Source organism: Aythya ferina (genome assembly GCF_964211825.1).
Source record: "Aythya ferina genome assembly, contig: HAP1_SCAFFOLD_1265, whole genome shotgun sequence".
NCBI lineage: Eukaryota > Metazoa > Chordata > Aves > Anseriformes > Anatidae > Aythya > Aythya ferina.
This window is the reverse complement of record NW_028180786.1, coordinates 3660-20402: the sequence shown is the minus strand read 5'-3', so window position 1 is coordinate 20402 and position 16743 is coordinate 3660. Positions and strand designations below refer to the sequence as shown.

Genomic DNA, 16743 nt, shown 5'->3' with positions numbered 1-16743 from the left:
GGTCCTGGGGGCATTTTAACCCCCCCCTAAAGCTGGGTTTCAAATCTGGGGGGGGGTTAAAAAAAATCTGGGGGGGGTTCTGGGGCATTTTTAAACCCCCCCAAAGGTGGGTTTTAAATTTTTTGGGGGGAAAAAAAATTTGGGGGGGGGGTCTGGGGGCACTTTTTGGGGGTGTCTGGGGGCATTTTTAACCCCCCCCCAAAAAAAGTGGGTTTCAAATTTTTGGGGGGGGTAAAAAAATTTTGGGGGGGGGTCCTGGGGGCATTTTAAAACCCCCCCAAAGGTGAGTTTTAAATGTTGGGGGGGTTAAAAAAATTTTGGGGGAGTTCTGGGGGCATTTTTAACTCCCCCCCCCAAAAAAAGTGGGTTTTAAATTTTTGGGGGGGTTAAAAATTTTTGGGGGGGGGGCTGGGGGCATTGTAACCCCCCCCAAAGGTGGGTTTTAAATGTTGGGGGGGGTTAAAAAAAATTTGGGGGGGTTCTGGGGCATTTTAACCCCCCCCCCAAAACTGGGTTTCAAATTTTTGGGGGGAATTTTTTTTTTGGGGGGGTTAAAAATTTTTTGGGGGGGTCCTGGGGGCATTTTAACCCCCCCCAAAGCTGGGTTTCAAATTTTGGGGGGGGAATTTTTTTTTGGGGGGGGTTAAAATTTTTTTTGGGGGTGTCTGGGGGCATTTTTAACCCCCCCCAAGGGTGGGTTTCAAATTTTTGGGGGGAAAATTTTTTTTTTGGGTGGAAAAAAATTTTTTTGGGGGGGTTAAAAATTTTTGGGGGGGTTCTGGGCTATTTTTAACCCCCCCCCCTTTTACCTGCCAGGTTCCAGCTACGTCCTGATGGGCCGGGTGGGGGCCGGGGGGGCGGCGGTGGTGCCCCCCCACGCCTTCGTGGTGCCCTACCGGCAGCAGCAGCAGCAGATCCTGGGCAACCTCAGCAAGCGGCCGTGCAGGGGGGGGCAGCCCTGAGGACCCCCCCCCTAAAAAAAAAAAAAACAACAACAAATAACAAGCAGCCCCCCCCCACCCCCCCATTCATTAAAAACCTCTTTCTCTCAGCAAAAATCTGCCCCCCCCCCTCGCTATTGGGGTCATGACCTCTCACTTTGGGGTCAGGGCCCCCCCTCTATAGGGTCATGGCCCCCCCCTTGGGGTCATGGCCCCCCCCTTTTAGGGTTATGGCCCCCCCCATAGGGTCATGGCCCCCCCCTTGGGGTCATGGCCCCCCCCTTTTAGGGTTATGGCCCCCCCCATAGGGTCATGGCCCCCCCCATAGGGTCATGGCCCCCCCCTTGGGGTCATGACCCCCTCCTTTAGGGTTATGGCCCCCCCCATAGGGTCATGGCCCCCCCCTTGGGGTCATGACCCCCCCTTTAGGGTCGTGCCCCCCCCCCTTGGGGTCTTGTCCCCCCCCTTTAGGGTCAGGGCCCCCCTCTTGGGGTCATCCCACCCCCCTTTAGGGTCATGGCCCCCCCCCCATAGGGTTATGACCCCCCCCTTGGGGTCATGGCCCCCCCTTTAGGGTCAGGGCCCCCCCCTTTAGGGTCATGGCCCCCCCCTTGGGGTCTTTCCACCCCCCTTTAGGGTCGTGCCCCCCCCATAGGGTCATGACCCCCCCTTGGGGTCCTCCCACCCCCCCTTTGGGGTCACGTCCCCCCCCTTTGGGGTCGTGCCCCCCCCCTTGGGGTCATGACCCCCCCTTTGGGGTCATGCCCCCCCCCTTTAGGGTCCTCCCCCCCCCCTTTGGGGTCACCCCCCCCACTTTGCATTCGTACCCCCCCCAAAAATATACTCAATAAATAAATGGCGCAGGGGCTTGGCAAAGGGGGGGGGGGGCGACTCTGCCCCCCCCGGGGCCCCCCCCCAGCATGGGGCCGCCCCCCCCACCCCCCCCCGCCCTCTCCCCGCCGCTGCCACGTCGCCGTCTGGCTGCAGCCACCGTTCTGTCCCCCCCCCCGCCCCCCCCGGGCCGTTTCTGCCTCCAGGGGGTCGCGGGAGCCCCCCCCGGGGTGGAGACCCCCCCCCAAAAAATCCCCCCCCCCCAATTTTTATTTAATTTTTATTGGGGACGCGGCTCCTTTAAGAGGGGCGGAGGGGGCGGGGCTTTGGTGTTTCTGGGCGTGGCGTGGATAGGAGGGGGCGTGGCTAAGGGGGGGCGGAGCCACCAGCATAGGGACTGCGCTGGGGGCGTGGCTTTGCCGCGAGGGGGCGTGGCTAAGAGGGGGCGCTAAACCACTCGCAGAGGCACCGCCCGGGAGGGGGGCGTGGCTACGCGCGAGCCGAGGCTTTAAAAGCGCCGGCGGGGGGCGGAGCCGTCGCAGTCTCGCCGGGAGCGCGGAGCGGGAGGGAGCGGGGATGGGGGGGGGGGGGGGCGAGGAGCAGCGCCCGGTTCTGTAGCGTTCATTGGGGCCGCTCCCGGTGGCTTTCGACGTTGTGGCCAACAGGGCAGCCGGGCAGGGGAAGGGGTGAGCGGGGGCACCGGGCTGCTGCCCCCAGACCCCGGTTCCCCCCTCATTGTTCCCAATTCTCACCCGGATGAAGGCGGCGCTGCCCCGGGGACGCCCCGGGAGGCTCCCCCCGGCCTCGGAGCCGCAGCGCAGCGGCAGGGAATGGCTCGGGCCCCACCAGAGGAAGCACTGGCGGCACAGCGGGAGGAGCACCAGGGCCGGGGGCTGCCACCCCCCGGTCTGAGCCCGCTCGCTGGGAGCTGCCTTCATTTGGCACCAGGTTTCACGGCTATTGGACAGGAGGGCTGTCAATCACCTCCATTCCACGCTGTGATTGGCTGCTGGGGGGGGGTCAGTCAGCCCGCAGGTGGTGTCCCGCCCTCCCCTGAGGCGATGCGCCTTCTGATTGGCTGCTGGGGTAGCCAGTCTGCTTGTGGTGCGGGTCCCACCCTCCCCTGAGGCGCTGCGTGCTCTGATTGGTCAGTTTTGAGGGGCTCGTGCCCGCCCTCCCCTGGGGCGCTGCGCGCTCTGATTGGCTCTCCGAGCTGTCGTTCTCCCCACCCACCTGCCGAGACTCCTCCTCTGATAGGCCGGGCAGCCTCCTCCGCACCCTGTGATTGGTGGGGCCGGCAAGCCCCGCCCCGTCCAGCTCCCGCCGCAATTTCTGCAGCCCCCCCGGCCTTGAGGCTTGAGTGGTTGCCTGGCCCGTCAATCAAAGGCGTCGCACCGCCTCCTCAGAACTTCCTGGTGGGCCGCCTTCTGATAGGTGGTTGCCTGGCGACTAGCTCCGCCCTCCTGGCCACGATTGGTGGAAATCAACAGCCCTCCCTTCCCTCCCTGCCACGCGATTGGCTGCATCCAGGCATTGCCCCGCCCTCCTCTTTTACCATTGGCCCACCCACCTGCTCATCAGGCACCCACCCTCACTTCCGCGTGCGAGGGGCGGGCCTCGCTCCTCCAGTCCCCGCCCCCTCCCCTCTCCCATTGGCCCGCCGCCTCCTCCGCCCCGCCTCCCCGCCTCAACTCCCTCCCGGATTGGCCGGCGCGCTGGCCCCGCCCCCCGCGCGGAGCTGCCCCCCGCGCGGCAGCGGCCGGCCGCTCAGTCCGGCAGCGGCGCCGGCGGGTGCGGATCGGAGCGGGCCCGCGGCGCTTGGCGGCCCCGTCATGGCGGCGGGCGAAGCGGCTCCGGCCGCCGAGGTGCCGCCGCCGCCTCCTCCGCTCGGGGGAGCCGCCACGGAGCGAGCCCTGGAGGAAGCGGCGGCCTCCGGCACCCTCAGCCTGGCCGGGCGCCGCCTGCGCAACTTCCCGGCCGCCGCGGCCCGGCGCTGGGACCTCAGCGACACCACGCAGGCCGGTGAGACCACGCCCCCAGGACACGCCCCCCGCCCTCAAGCCACGCCCCCTGCCCTCAGCCACGCCCCCTCGCTCAAGCCACGCCCTTACCTTCACGCCACGCCCCCCCCCCCAGGGGTCACCGCCCCCGCCCCTCCCGGTTCTGGGGGGGGATCCCCGGTGCCCCCCCCCCTCCCCCCTCTATTGGGGGCCCCCCCCGGGCCTGCCCCCACCCCGGGGGGGTCCCCATCAAGGGGGGGGGCACGTCCGGACCCCCCAGTCCCAGTTTGTGGGTCTTAATGGGGGGGGATCCCGGGGGGAGGGGGTACTGGGACCCCCCCCCGGGGGGGTTAATGCCCTGAGGTGACCCCCCCGGGGGGGTTAATGCCCTGAGGTGACCCCACCCGGGGGGGTTAACGCCCGGAGGTGACCCCCCCCGGGGGATAATGCCCGGCTTTGGGGTGCCTGGGGGTACCAGGGACCCCCCCAGGTAGGGATAACCCCCATAGGTGACCCCCCCGGGGGTTATAACGCCCAGAAGCGACCCCCCCGGGGGTTATAACGCCCATAAATGACCCCCCCGGGGGGATAATGCCCAACTTCTGGGTTCCTCTCAGTACTAGGGACCCCCCCGGGGGTCATAACCCCCACAGGTGACCCCCCCGGGGGTTATAGCCCCCCAAAGTGACCCCCCCAGGGGTTATAACCCCCAGAGGTGACCCCCCTGGGGGTTATAACCCCCAAAGTGACCCCCCCGGGGTTTATAACCCCCACATGTGACCCCCCCGGAGGTTATAACCCCCACAGGTGACCCCCCCCGGGGGTCATAACCCCCAGAGGCGACCCCCCCAGATGGGGATAACCCCCCCAGGCGACCCCCCCAGAGGTTATAACCCCCCAAAGTGACCCCCCCAGGGAATTATAACACCCGCAGGTGACCCCCCCGCCCCCCCCCCCGGAAGCCAAAGGTCGCAGGGCGGCGCAGCACCCCGGAAACATCCCGTGGGGGGGGGGGGGGCTCCCAGCACAGCACCGCGTCCTTTGGGGGCTCCTCCACCACGGGACCCCCCCCATTTCGATATTTTTTACCCCCCCCCTTCATTTACAGCCCCCAGGTGGGCTCAGCCCTCTCATTCCGGCCCCCCAGGGTGCCCCCACTGCCCCCCCCAGCCCCAATTCCCACACCCGCCACCCCCCAGCCCCATTTTGGGGGGGGTCTCCGTGCTGCCCCCCCCCCGGCAACACCCCCGTGGGGAGGGCGTGGGGCCGCTCTCGCTTCCCCTTTGGTTTCCCCTTCCTGCCCGCGCGCTTCCTGGGCCCAAAACGCTCAAAATCTTGGGTTTTTTACCCAAATCTTGGGTTTTTTACCCAAATCTTGGGTTTTTAACCCAAATCGTGGTTTTTTTTACCCAAATCGTGGGTTTTTTTACCCATTTTTGTGCCCTTTTTTTTAAAGTTTTATTATCTTTGGGGGTGTCCTGAGCGCCCCAGCCCCCCCCCCCCCCCCTACGTCAAGCTGGGGCCGTCCCAACCCCCCCCCCGGGTCCCAAAATTGGGGTCAGCCCCCCCCCCTTGGTGACGTCCCCGTCCCCTTGGGTGCTCCTTGTCCCCGGGGGGGGGGTCCTTGTCCCGGGGGGGGGGGGCAGGTTTTATTTGGGGTGTCCCCCTTATGGCATTTGTCCCCAGTGTCCCCGGGGGGGGGCCCTCTCCCCCCCTTTCCTGCCCCCCCCTCTTCTACCCCATCCTTCCCCATCCCCACCACCCCCTCCCCAATTCCTACCCCCAAAATGCCCCCAAACCGTCCCCCAAAGCCCCCCAACCCCCCCAAAATCCCCCCAAACCTACCCAAAGCCCCCCCAAACCCCCCATTTCCTCACCCAAACCCCCCATTTACGCCCCCCACCCCTCCAAACCACCCCAAACCATCCCCAAACCCCCCATTTGCCCCCCAAACCCCTATTTATGCCCCCCAACCACCCCCAACCCCCCCATTTCCCCCCCAAACCCCCCATTTCCCCCCCCAACCCCCCCATTTCCCCCCCAAACCCCCCATTTCCCCCCCCAACCCCCCAATTTGCCCCCCCAAACCCCCCATTCGCCCCCCCAAACCCCCCATTCCCCCCCCCAAACCCCCCATTCCCCCCCCCAAACCCCCCATTCCCCCCCCACAACCCCCCATTTACGCCCCCCACCCCCCCCAAACCACCCCATTTCCCCTCCATTTTGCCCCCCAACCCCCCCAAACCCCCCCATTTCCCCCCCAAGCCCCCATTCCCACTCCCCAAAGCCTTCCCAAGCCCCCTAAACCACCCCATTTCCCCCCCAACCCCCCCCATTTCCCCCCAAACCCCCCATTTGCCCCCCCAAACTCCCCATTTATGCCTCCCAGCCCCCCCAAACCATCCCCAACCCCCCCAATTTGCCCCCCCAAACCCCCAATTTGCCCCCCCAAACCCCCCAATTTGCCCCCCCAAACCCCCCATTCCCCCACCAACCCCCCATTTCCCCCCCACAACCCCCCATTTACGCCCCCCCCCCCCAAACCACCCCATTTCCCCTCCATTTTGCCCCCCAACCCCCCCAAACCCCCCCATTTCCCCCCCAACCCCCATTTACCCCCCTCTCCCCCCAAACTCCCCCATACTACCCCCAAACCGCTCCCCAACCCCCCCCAACCCCCCCATTTCCCCCCCAAACCCCCCATTTGCCCCCCCAAACTCCCCATTTATGCCTCCCAGCCCCCCCAAACCATCCCCAACCCCCCCAATTTCCCCCCCCAACCCCCCCAATTTCCCCCCCCAACCCCCCCATTCCCCCCCCCAAACCCCCCATTCCCCCCCCCAAACCCCCCATTCCCGCCCCCCTAAACCCCCCATTCCCCCCCCACAACCCCCCATTCCCCCCCCCCAACCCCCCCATTCCCCCCCCCAAACCCCCCATTCCCGCCCCCCTAAACCCCCCATTTCCCCCCCCAACCCCCCCATTCCCCCCCCAAACCCCCCATTCCCCCCCCCAAACCCCCCATTCCCCCCCCAAACGCCCCATTCCCCCCCCCAAACGCCCCATTCCCCCCCCCAAACCCCCCATTTGCCCCCCCAACCCCCCCATCCCCCCCCCAACCCCCTCCTTCACCCCCCCACCCCATTATTTCCCCCCCCCCAGACCTCTCCCGCAACCGCTTCTCGGAGGTGCCTCCCGCCGCGTGCCGCCTGGTGGCCCTGGAGGCCCTGAGCCTCTACCACAACTGCCTCCGCGCCATCCCCCCGGCCATCGCCAACCTGCAGGCCCTCACCTACCTCAACCTCAGGTAATTCGGACCCCCCCCGACCCCCTCAACCTTTTGGGGGGGCCCTAATTTAACCCCCCCCCCCCCAATTTTTGCAGCCGCAACCAGCTGAGCTCGCTGCCCGCCTCCCTCTGCCGCCTGCCCCTCCGCGTCCTCATCGCCAGCAACAACCGCCTGGCGCAGCTCCCCGACGACATCGGGGACCTGGCAGCCCTCCGCCAGCTGGTGAGGGGGCTTTTTGAACCGGGGGGGCCCTCCCCGGACCCCCCCCCGTGTTTAAAACCCAATTTTTGGGGGGCAGGACGTGAGCTGCAACGAGCTGCAGGCGCTGCCGGCTTCCATCGGCCGCTTGGCGTCGCTCCGAGACCTCAACCTGCGTCGCAATCGGCTCACCGTGCTGCCAGCAGGTTTGAAAAGACCCCCGGGGGGGTCGTAATTAATTTAAACCCCCCCCCAAAATTAATTATGCCCCCCCCCCAGAGCTGTCGGAGCTGCCCCTGGTGCGCCTCGACTTCTCCTGCAACCGCGTGGCCGCCATCCCCCGCTGCTACCGCCGCCTGCGCCAGCTCCAAACCATCCTGGCCGACAACAACCCCCTCCAGTCGCCCCCCGCCCAGGTAAAAAAGACCCTAAGGGGCGCGGGGGGGTCCTGCCGTGCCCCCCCCGCCCTTAAAACCCCCCCTTAAAACCCCCCTTTTAGGTGTGTTTGAAGGGCAGGGTTCACATCTTCAAGTACCTCCAGTCCGAGGACGCCCGGCCCAACGCCTTCAGCACGTGGTGAGGGGGGGTTTTGAGGGGTTGGGGGGGGGCTCCGACCCCTCCTGGACCCCCCCCTAAAAAAAAAAACACTTTTTCCCCCCCCCCAAAGCCTCCCGGATGAGCTGTGCCCCCCCCGGCAGCACGGGGGGCTCGACTCCGGCTTCAACAGCGTGGACAGCGGCAGCAAACGCTGGTCGGGCAACGAGGTGGGGGCTTTTTTTTTCGAGGGGGGGGGACATTTTAGGACCCCCTCCACCCCAGAACCCCCAAAATCTCTTTTTTTTCCCCCAAAATTTCAGTCCACGGATGAATTTTCCGAGCTCTCCCTGCGCCTCGGCGACCCCCGGCAGCTGAAAGAGAAGCGAGGGGGGGGCGGTAAGGAGGGGGGGGGTGACAAAATGGCCCCCCCCCGTTCATTTTCACCCCCCCCGGGGTCGTTTTCACCCCCCCAGGGGTCGTTTTCACCCCCCCCTGTTCTTTTTTTCCCCCCCCCCAGGTGGTGACAGCGACCCCGAACAGGCGGATTTCCCCCCGGGGGGGGAGGACGAGGAGGACGCGCCCCCCCCCGAAGCCAAAAGGGCCCCCCCCGAGGCCAAAAGAGCCCCCCCCGGGGCTGGGGGGGGGAATGGGGCCGGGGGGGGGGCGGACGAGCGGCGGCGCCCCCCCGAGAGCCTGCTGCTGTGGCAGGAGAGGGAGAAGCAGCAGCAGGCGCCGGGGGGGGGGCGGGTGGAGAAGAGGGACAGGTACGGGGGGGGGGGGGTTTGGGGACATGGGGGGGGGATTTGGGGTCTTGGGGACAGGGGGAGGGGCATTTGGGGTCACAGGAGGGGGATTTGGGGACATGGGGAGGGGGATTTGGGGGCTTGGGGGGAGGATTTGGGGACACTGGGAGGGGGACACAGGGACATGGGATGGGGGTTTGGGGTCACAGGAGGGGGATTTGGGGACATGGGGAGGGGGTTTGGGGTCTTGGGGACACTGGGATGGGGTCTTGGGGACACGGGGAGGGGGTTTGGGGACAGGGGGAGGGGGATTTAGGGACAGGGGGAGGGGGTTTGGGGACAGGGGGAGGGGGATTTGGGGTCTTGGGGACATGGGGAGGGCGTTTGGGGACAGTAGGATGGGGTTTGGGGACATGGGGACACTGGGAGGGGGACACGGGAGGGGGATTTGGGGTCTTGGGGAGGGGGATTTGGGGACAAGGGGGGGGTCTTAGGGACATGGGACAGGGATGGGGACACAGGGAGGGGGTTTGGGGCCACGGGGGGGGGGGATTTGGAGACAGAAGGGGTGGGTTTGGGGCCACGGGGGGGGGATTTGGGGTCTTGGGGCCACGGGGGGGGGATTTAGGGTCTTGGGGACACTGGGGGGGGGGATTTGGGGTCAGTCCCCCCAGATTCAGGCGCCCTCTGCCCCCCCCCAGCTTCCTCCGAGCGGCCGCCAAAGCCGCCCCCCCCGCGGCTGCACCCACCAAGTGAGTGCCCCCCCCGTAACCCCCCCATGACCCCTGTGACCCCCCCGTGACCCCCCCATGACCCCCGTGACCCCCCATGACCCCTGTGACCCCCCCCCGTGACCCCCCCTCTCTCTCCAGCGGCCCCCCCGAGCCCAGCACCTTCCTGCAGCGCCGCCTGAGGACGCAGGTGAGGCCCTAATTAACCCCCCCCACCCCTAATTAATCCCCCCCACACCCTAATTAACCCCCACACACCCTAATTAACCCCCCCCCACATTAATTAACCCCCCCCTCACTAATTACCCCCCCCATTCCCTTACAGAGCCCGGAGCAGCCTCCAACCCCCCCCCCAGCCCCAACCTCTCGCCAAGGTGAGCCCCCCGGGGGACCCTTCGTGGGGGGGGGTCCTGTGACCCCCAGCGCCCCCCCCTCACCCCTTTAACCCCCCCAGCCCCTTTTTAACCCCCCCTCACCTTTTTTTTTTACCCCCCCCCCATTTTTAGACCCCCCCCAGCCCGGCGCAGCCCCCAAACCCAGCAGCTTCCTCTTCCGCTCCTCCTCCCGCAGCGCCGTGAGGCCGACCCCAGGTAAAAAACCGTGCCCCCCCCCCCAATTTTTTGACCCCCCCCCCACTTTATCAACCCCCCCACACCTTAACGACCCCCCCTCGCCTTCCAGCCCCCCCCCAGGACCCCCCCAGCGCCGACGACTCGGAGCTGATCGCCGAGATGCGCCAGGTACAAACCCACCCCTCATCAAACGGGGGGGTCACACCCAAACGCCCCCCCCCCAGCCTTCAAGGGGGGGTCCTCCCCCACCTCCTGACCCCCCCCCTTTTTTTATTTAACCCCCCCCCCAGAGCATCGAGAGCCTCCTGCAGCTGCAGCTCCCCGAGGAGCTGGGGGAGGCGCTGAGCGACGGCGCCGTCCTGTGCCGGGTGGCCAACAGCCTGCGCCCCCGCCTCGTGCCCTTCATCCACGTGCCTTCTCCCGCCGCCGTGAGTGCCCCCCCCGGTTAAAAAACACCCCCCCCGTCTTAAAAACACCCTCCCCATTTAAAAAAAATTAAAACGCCCCCCCCCAGCCCAAGCTCAGCGCCACCAACCGCCGCCGCAACGTCGAGAGCTTCCTGGACGCCTGCCGGCGCCTGGGGGTGCCCGAGGTATTTTGGGGGGGGCAAAAATCAAAAGGGGGGGGTCCCAGCCGGCCCCCCCCCGCGCTGATGCCAAGCTTCTCTCTCCCCGCAGGCCCCCCCAGCCCCTCCCCGCCCCCCCACCCCCCCGGGGGGGTGCCCCCCCCCCGGGTTGCTGGCTGGCTTCGCCCTCTTCTACGGGCTGCTGATGGCGCTGCTTTACCGCGCCTACTGCGCCGCCCTCGGCTGCTGACCGCGGGGGGGGGCACCCCAAAATCCGCCCCCCCCCGCTGGGAGAGACCCCCCCGGATCGGGAGAGACCCCCCCGGAGCGGGAGAGGCCCCTCCTGAAATGGGGGGGGCCCCCAAATCCAGAGGGACCCCCCCTTGCCTTAACGCCCCCCCCCCCCTTCTTTGCTGCTTCGTGTGCCTTAACAAGGTGTGGGGGGGGGACACACACCCCGGGGGGGGCCCCCCCTTTATTATTATCCCCCTAATTAATTAATATTCTAAATAATATTATAATTAATTAATTATCCTAATTATTACCCTAAATATTATTTTAAATATTATTATTATTATTATTATTGTGCCCCCCCCCTCTAAATTATATTTGATACCACCCCCCCCGCGTCGCTCTGTGTGTGTCTATGTGGGGGGGGGGGGGCTCTGTGTGTGCCTTTTGTCCGTTTTCGCCGTCTTTCCGCCCAAAAGCTCGCCTGCCGCTGCACTGCCCGCCCCCTGAGCAATTAACAAGCTCCCCCCCTTTAATTTTTTGGCCCCCCCACCCTAATTTTTTGCCCCCCCCCCCCCCAGGCTGCCATCTGCCAGCCCCAGCACGTGCTGGAGGAGGAGAGCCTGGCCCGCCTGGCCCGAACCTTTCGGGGGCTGCTGGGGGCCGCCCCCCCCCCCGCCGAGACCCCCCCGGGGTCCCCCCCGGCCGCAGAGACCCCCCCGGGGCCCCCCCCAGTGGCGGAGCCCCCCCCGGGCCCCCCCACGCCCCCCCATGGGCCCCCCTAGGGGCTGGGGCTGGGGCTGGGGCTGGTGCTGCTGGGCGAGGCCACGCCCACTCCTCGGCGAGGCCACGCCCTCTTCGATGTGAGACCACGCCCTCTTCTCGGTGGGGCCACGCCCCCCTGTTCTACAAGACCGCGCCCCCTCAGTGGACTCCAAGCCTCTTGGCAAGACCACGCCCACTCAGGGTGGCCCCGCCCTCTTCTGGGCGAGGCCACGCCCTCTTCTCTGCAAGGCCACGCCCTCTTCTCTGCAAGGCCACGCCCCCTCAGGGGACCCCCAACCACTTCTTGGTGAGGCCACGCCTCCTTCTCTACAAGGCCACACCCACTCAGGGTGGCCCCGCCCCCTTCTCGGCAAGACCACGCCCACTCAGGGGACCCCCAGCTTCTTGGTGAGGCCACGCCCTCTTCTCTACAAGACCATGCCCACTAGGCAAGGCCCCGCCCTCTTCTCAGCAAGGCCACACCCACTCAGGGGACCCCCCCAGCCTCAGCAAGGCCACGCCCCCTCAGTGGGCTCCTGCCCTCTTCTCACTGAGGCCCCGCCCCCTTTTCTACAAGACCACGCCCCCTCAGGGGACCCCCGACCACTTCTCGGCGAGGCCACATCCCCTTCTACACAAGGCCACGCCCCCTCCGTGGCCCTCCGCCTTTTCTCAGGGAGGCCCCGCCCCCAGCGCTGCCCTTGCTCTCTCATTGGGCAGCAGCAAGCCAAAGGGGCGGGGCGTTTTGCCTTTCCCCACCCAGCTGCCGCCATGTTGGTCGAGGGCTGAGGCTGGGGGGGGGAGGGGAGGGGAGGCAGGCGAGGCCGCGGCGGCCATCTTGGGGGAGGGCAACGTCTCAGGGAACCAGCCGGGGGGGGCTGGGGGCGGCCATCTTTAGTGAGGGCACCGCGCTTCCCCCTCCCCCCCGGGCTTCGGGGGGGGGTTAAAAAAATCCCCCCACCCCCACAACGCCCCCCCCAGCCCCATAAAGCCCCCCCCAGCCCCACAACCCCCCCCCAGCCCCATAACCCCCAGGATCCGAGGCAGGAGCCGTTTGTATAGAATATATATTAAGATTTTTGGCACATTTTTCTCAAAAAAATAAAACTTGGTGTTTTTTTTTGGGGGGGGCGCCGGATTCCTGCACACCCCCCCCATATGATTGGGGGGGGGAGGGGGTGTTTGGGGTCCCCCCCCCCCTCAGGCGCCAGCTATAGGAAGGGGTTGGTGGCCGGGTGCTTGATGCCGAAAGGGGCCGATGGGGCCGGAACCGTCTGGGGGGGGGGACAAAAATTCAATAAGGGGGGGGTTTAAGGGGCTGGGGGGGGGGCAGGGACCCCCGTCGCCCCCCCAGTACCTCCCAGTGCCCCCCAGTTCGTACCACAAAGGGATTGGTCGAGGCTTTGCCAACGCTGAAGCTGCCAAAGGCTGAAGCTGTAGGAGGAAAAATGGGGGGGGGGTCATTGGGATTGGGGGGGGGGCGCACAGGGACACCCCCAAAGCGCCCCCCCCCCCCCCCCCCCGTTTTGGCCCTTACCGTCTGCTTGGAAGGGGGGGGCGAAGACCCCAACGGCGGGGGGGGAGGCGAAGGCGGGGGGGGGTCCCATGGAGAAGGCAGAACCTAATGGGGAGAGGAAAAAATGGGCCCCCCCCCTCCCAAAAATGACCCCCAGACCCCCTCCCTGTTTTTTTTTGGGGGGGGGGCACTCACCAGCAGCCAGGCCGTTGCTCTGGAAGGGGTTGGTGGAGGGCAGGGGGGTGGCGAAGGGGTTGGTGGAGGCTGTGGGGGGGGGGCACAGCGTTAAATTGTGCCCCCCCCCTCATTTTTTTTTGGGGGGTGGGGGGGGCATTGAGCCCCTACTTACCCCCGTGGGGGGGCTGGGGAAGCGCCGGGGGGGTCCGCAGGGTGCCGAAGAGGCTGTGGGAGGGGAGGGGGTGAGCTGGAAGAGGTGGGGGGGGGGGCTGGATGCAGCCCCCCCCCCCCCAAACATTTTTTTTTGAGGGGGGGGGAATTTGGGGGGCGGTACCTGGCAGAAGCTCCGCCCCCTGGTGGTCCAGAAGCTCCGCCCACGGGTCCAGAAGCTCCACCCCTCACTGCAGCAACCCCTGGGGGGGGGGACACGGTTTAGAGGGACCCCCAATTCCCCCCCCCCAAAAAAAAACACCTCAATGGGGGATGGGGGAGCCCCCAAACCCCCCCAGGGTGACCCCAGCCCCCTCCTTTTATCACCAGGGGGAGAATTGAGCCCCCCCCAACCCCCCCCCAAGCCCCCCCGGGGGTCCCGGGTACCTGTGGGTGCCGGGGGGGGGTGAAAGGGGGGCGCAGCCCCCCCAAACGCGGGGGCTCCCGAGCCGGCTCCGAAGGCATCGAAATGGGCGAAGGCAGCGGGGGATGGGCCTGGGGGGGGGGGGCACACAGCGGGGGGGGGCACATCAGCAAAGCAGCCTCACAGCAGGAGCCCCCCACCCCTTGAAGCCCCCCCCCAGGATGCTCTTTGGTCTCCAGCCCCCCCCCCAGCCCCCCCCCGAGCCCCCTTCTCTACCCTCAGACCCCCCCAGCCCCCCCCCCAGGCCCCTCTGCCCCCCCTGCTCTACAATCAGTCCCCCCCAGACCCCCCCAAGCCCCCTTCTCTACCCCCAGCCCCCCCCAAGACCCCCCCCAACCCCTCTGCCCCCCCCTGCTCTACCCTCAGCCCCCCCCAGCCCCCCCCCGGCCCCTCTGCCCCCCCTTCTCTATGCTCAGCCCCCCCCAGACCCTCCCCAAGTCACCCCCCAGGTCCCTCTGCCCCCCTTCTCTACACTCAGACCCCCCCAGGCCCCCCCCAGACCCCCCCGAGCCCCCTCCTCTACCCCCAGCCCCCCCCCCAAAACTCACCGGGGAAGGCCGGGAAGGGGGCGGCGAAGGCGGGGGCCGGCGGGGGGGCGGCGAAGGGGTCGCCCCCGATATCAGCCAGCAGATCCGTGCTGGCCTTGCGGGCCGCCGGGGGGGGCCGCTGGGGGGCCGGGGGGGGGCAAGAAGGCGGCCCCCCCTCCCCCAGCAGCGCCTGGGGGGGGGGGGCAGCAGCCTCAGAGGCCGCTTTGCTTTGCTCCGGAGCCACGTACCTGCATGAAGGGGGGGGCGGGGGGGGGATTATCATTACGGGGGGGTCCCACGGAGGGTGCCCCCCCCCCAGAAAATCGCCGTTACCATCGTTTTTTCTCGTATTTCTCCTGTAGGAACTCCTTCAGCTTCTGGGGGTCGCGGGAGTCGGGGGGGGGCGTGCTGCGGGGGTCAAAGGTGCCGAGCCAGACCCGGCGGCACGCCTGGGGGGGGGGCAGAGGGACACGATGGGGACATGGGGGGGTCAGGGGGGGTGTCCCGTGTCCCCCCCCCCCCCAAAGACTCACCTCGTTGCCGTGAGCCTGCAGGAACAGCACCTCGGCCTCGCTGAAGGTGGTCATGGAGATGGATTTGACGCGGTGGGGGGGGTTCAGCCCCCGCCTATAAAATGGGGGGGGGGCGTGGGGGTCGGCCCCGGTGCTCCTCCGCCCCCCCCAGCCCCAAAAATGCTCATAAAAATGGCTCAAAATGGGTTTTTCGCCCCGGGATTTGGTATGGAAAGTCACGCGGAGCCGCTCAGCTGGGGGGTGTCCGTGTGTCTGGGGCCACGCCCCCTTTTTCTGAGGCCCCGCCCAATTTCCCGAGAAGCCACACCCTCTTTCTGAGAAGCCACGCCCCCTTTCCTGGGAAGCCACGCCTCTTTTTCTGAGCCCACACCCCCTTTCATTAGAAGCCATGCCCCCTTTTCTGAGCCCACGCCCCCTTCCCTGGGAAGCCACGCCCCTTCCTGAGAGACCACGCCCCCTTCTTGAAGAGCCACGCCCTCTTCATGGGAAGCCACGCCCCTCCAATGGGTGCCACCCACCGTGCAGCCAATCAGCCTCCACCACCCCTACACACCTCCCTGTGGCCCCTCCCCATTTGGCCACGCCCCCTTTGGACCATGCAGCACACAACCCCGCCCACTGCCATGGCCACGCCCTCTGCAGCACACAGCCCCGCCCCCTCACAGCCACCCAATCAGCTGCCCTGCCCCTAGCCCCGCCCCCAACCCCTCACAGCCACCTGCCCCAGTCACCTCATGGCCCCGCCCCCTGCAGCTCCCAGCCCCGCCCCCTCCTTAACCACGCCCCATCCCCTCACTACCCCCAACCCTCTACCCTCAGCCCCGCCCCCTCCAGCAGCCACCCAATCAGCAGTCCTGCCCCTAACCCCCTAGACCCGCCCCCTCCGTGACCACGCCCCCACCCCCTCACCGCGCCCAGCCCCGCCCCCTCCTGGCAGCCACCCAATCAGCTGCCGTGCCCCTAGCCCCGCCCCCAAGCCATCCCCTGCCCCACTCACCTCATGGCCCCACCCCCAGCCCCTTGAGGCTCCCAGCCCCGCCCCCTCCGTGACCACGCCCCCACCGCCTCACAGCGCCCAGCCCCGCCCCCTCACACCCACCCAATCACCAGCCCCACCCCAACCCCTCCCCCTCCAGCACCCACCCAATCACCGTCCCCACCCCAGGCCCCGCCCCCCTGGCCCCGCCCCTTTCCCTGCCCCTACTCACAGCGCCCCGGAGCAGGCGGTGCAGACCAGGCTGCCCACGGTCACGTCCACGTAGGTGACGCCGCGCTGGCCGCACTCGAAGCACAGCCGGTTGGCGGGCGCCGCGCTCACCACCTCCCGCACCCTCCGGCTCCACACCTCGGCCTCCGCGTCCCTCCCGGCGCCTCCTTTCCGAGCCCCGGGACCGGGACCGGGACCGGGACCCGGCCCGGAGCCGCCGCCGCCGCCGCCGGCCGCCGCCATCCGGCCGCACTGGGCGCACTGCGCATGCGCGGCGCACACCCCCCTCTCCTCCCCCCTCCCTTCTGGGAGCGGCGCGCGTGCGCAGTAGGGAAGCCGAGCCGGCGCATGCGCAGGAGCCCCGCCCCCCCCCCTGCGGAGCACGAGGCGGGCGGCCGCCGTCGCGCGCTTCCCGCCCTTTCCCCCCGTCACGTGACCCCCCCCCCGCCCTCACGCGCCCCTTCCCGCCCTTTTTAACGGCCCCTCACGCGCCCAGCCCCTTCCCGCCTTTTTTAACGGTTCCTCGCGCGCCCGTTCCCGCTCTTTTTAACGGTCCCTCACAGCGCCCCCCCCCCAAAAAAAAAAATAAAAAGCCCCCCCCCGCCTCTAGAACCCCCCCCCCCGCCCTTTTTTACCTCAAAATGTGCCGGTAAGTGTGAGAAAACCCCAAAAAAAGGGGTGCGGGGGGGGGAATTTCCACGGATTTGCCCCCCCCAGATTATCTGAGGGGCTTTTTGTGAGGGGGG

At 67.4% G+C, this 16743-nt stretch overlaps 2 protein-coding genes across 7 annotated transcripts; one reads left to right on the top strand and one right to left on the bottom strand.

The window, feature by feature from the left end:
• The first annotated feature begins 2387 nt into the window (after nt 1-2387).
• On the top strand, nt 2388-12510 carry LRCH4 (leucine rich repeats and calponin homology domain containing 4). Of its 5 annotated transcripts, XR_014688275.1 has the most exons (18): nt 2937-3794; nt 6935-7079; nt 7157-7283; nt 7360-7465; nt 7539-7675; nt 7759-7835; nt 7927-8023; nt 8117-8192; nt 8314-8560; nt 9241-9291; nt 9412-9460; nt 9596-9644; nt 9777-9860; nt 9952-10010; nt 10133-10270; nt 10357-10434; nt 11220-11917; nt 11959-12510. XR_014688275.1 is itself a non-coding variant. In XM_084540595.1 (17 exons), exons 1-17 carry the CDS (start codon nt 3605-3607, stop codon nt 11421-11423), a joined length of 1914 nt encoding a protein of 637 aa, XP_084396721.1. In that variant the 5' UTR covers nt 2388-3604; the 3' UTR covers nt 11424-12510. The 5 variants fall into 5 exon arrangements, 4 of the variants coding, with proteins under 4 accessions (XP_084396721.1, XP_084396720.1, XP_084396719.1 ...); XM_084540595.1 differs by having other exon boundaries at nt 2388-3794; nt 11220-12510; XM_084540593.1 differs by lacking the exons at nt 11220-11917; nt 11959-12510 and adding an exon at nt 10520-11028 and having other exon boundaries at nt 2938-3794.
• Nucleotides 12454-16336, bottom strand: AGFG2 (ArfGAP with FG repeats 2). 2 transcript variants are annotated; one of them, XM_084540596.1, is made up of 11 exons: nt 15999-16335; nt 14791-14884; nt 14591-14706; nt 14279-14505; nt 13694-13801; nt 13431-13509; nt 13269-13321; nt 13115-13183; nt 12941-13024; nt 12785-12837; nt 12454-12677 (listed from the first exon to the last, which is right to left on the bottom strand). In XM_084540596.1, exons 1-11 carry the CDS (start codon nt 16238-16240, stop codon nt 12615-12617), a joined length of 1188 nt encoding a protein of 395 aa, XP_084396722.1. In that variant the 5' UTR covers nt 16241-16335; the 3' UTR covers nt 12454-12614. The 2 variants fall into 2 exon arrangements, with proteins under 2 accessions (XP_084396722.1, XP_084396723.1); XM_084540597.1 differs by lacking the exon at nt 12941-13024 and having other exon boundaries at nt 15999-16336.
• Between the last annotated feature and the right edge of the window lie 407 nt (nt 16337-16743).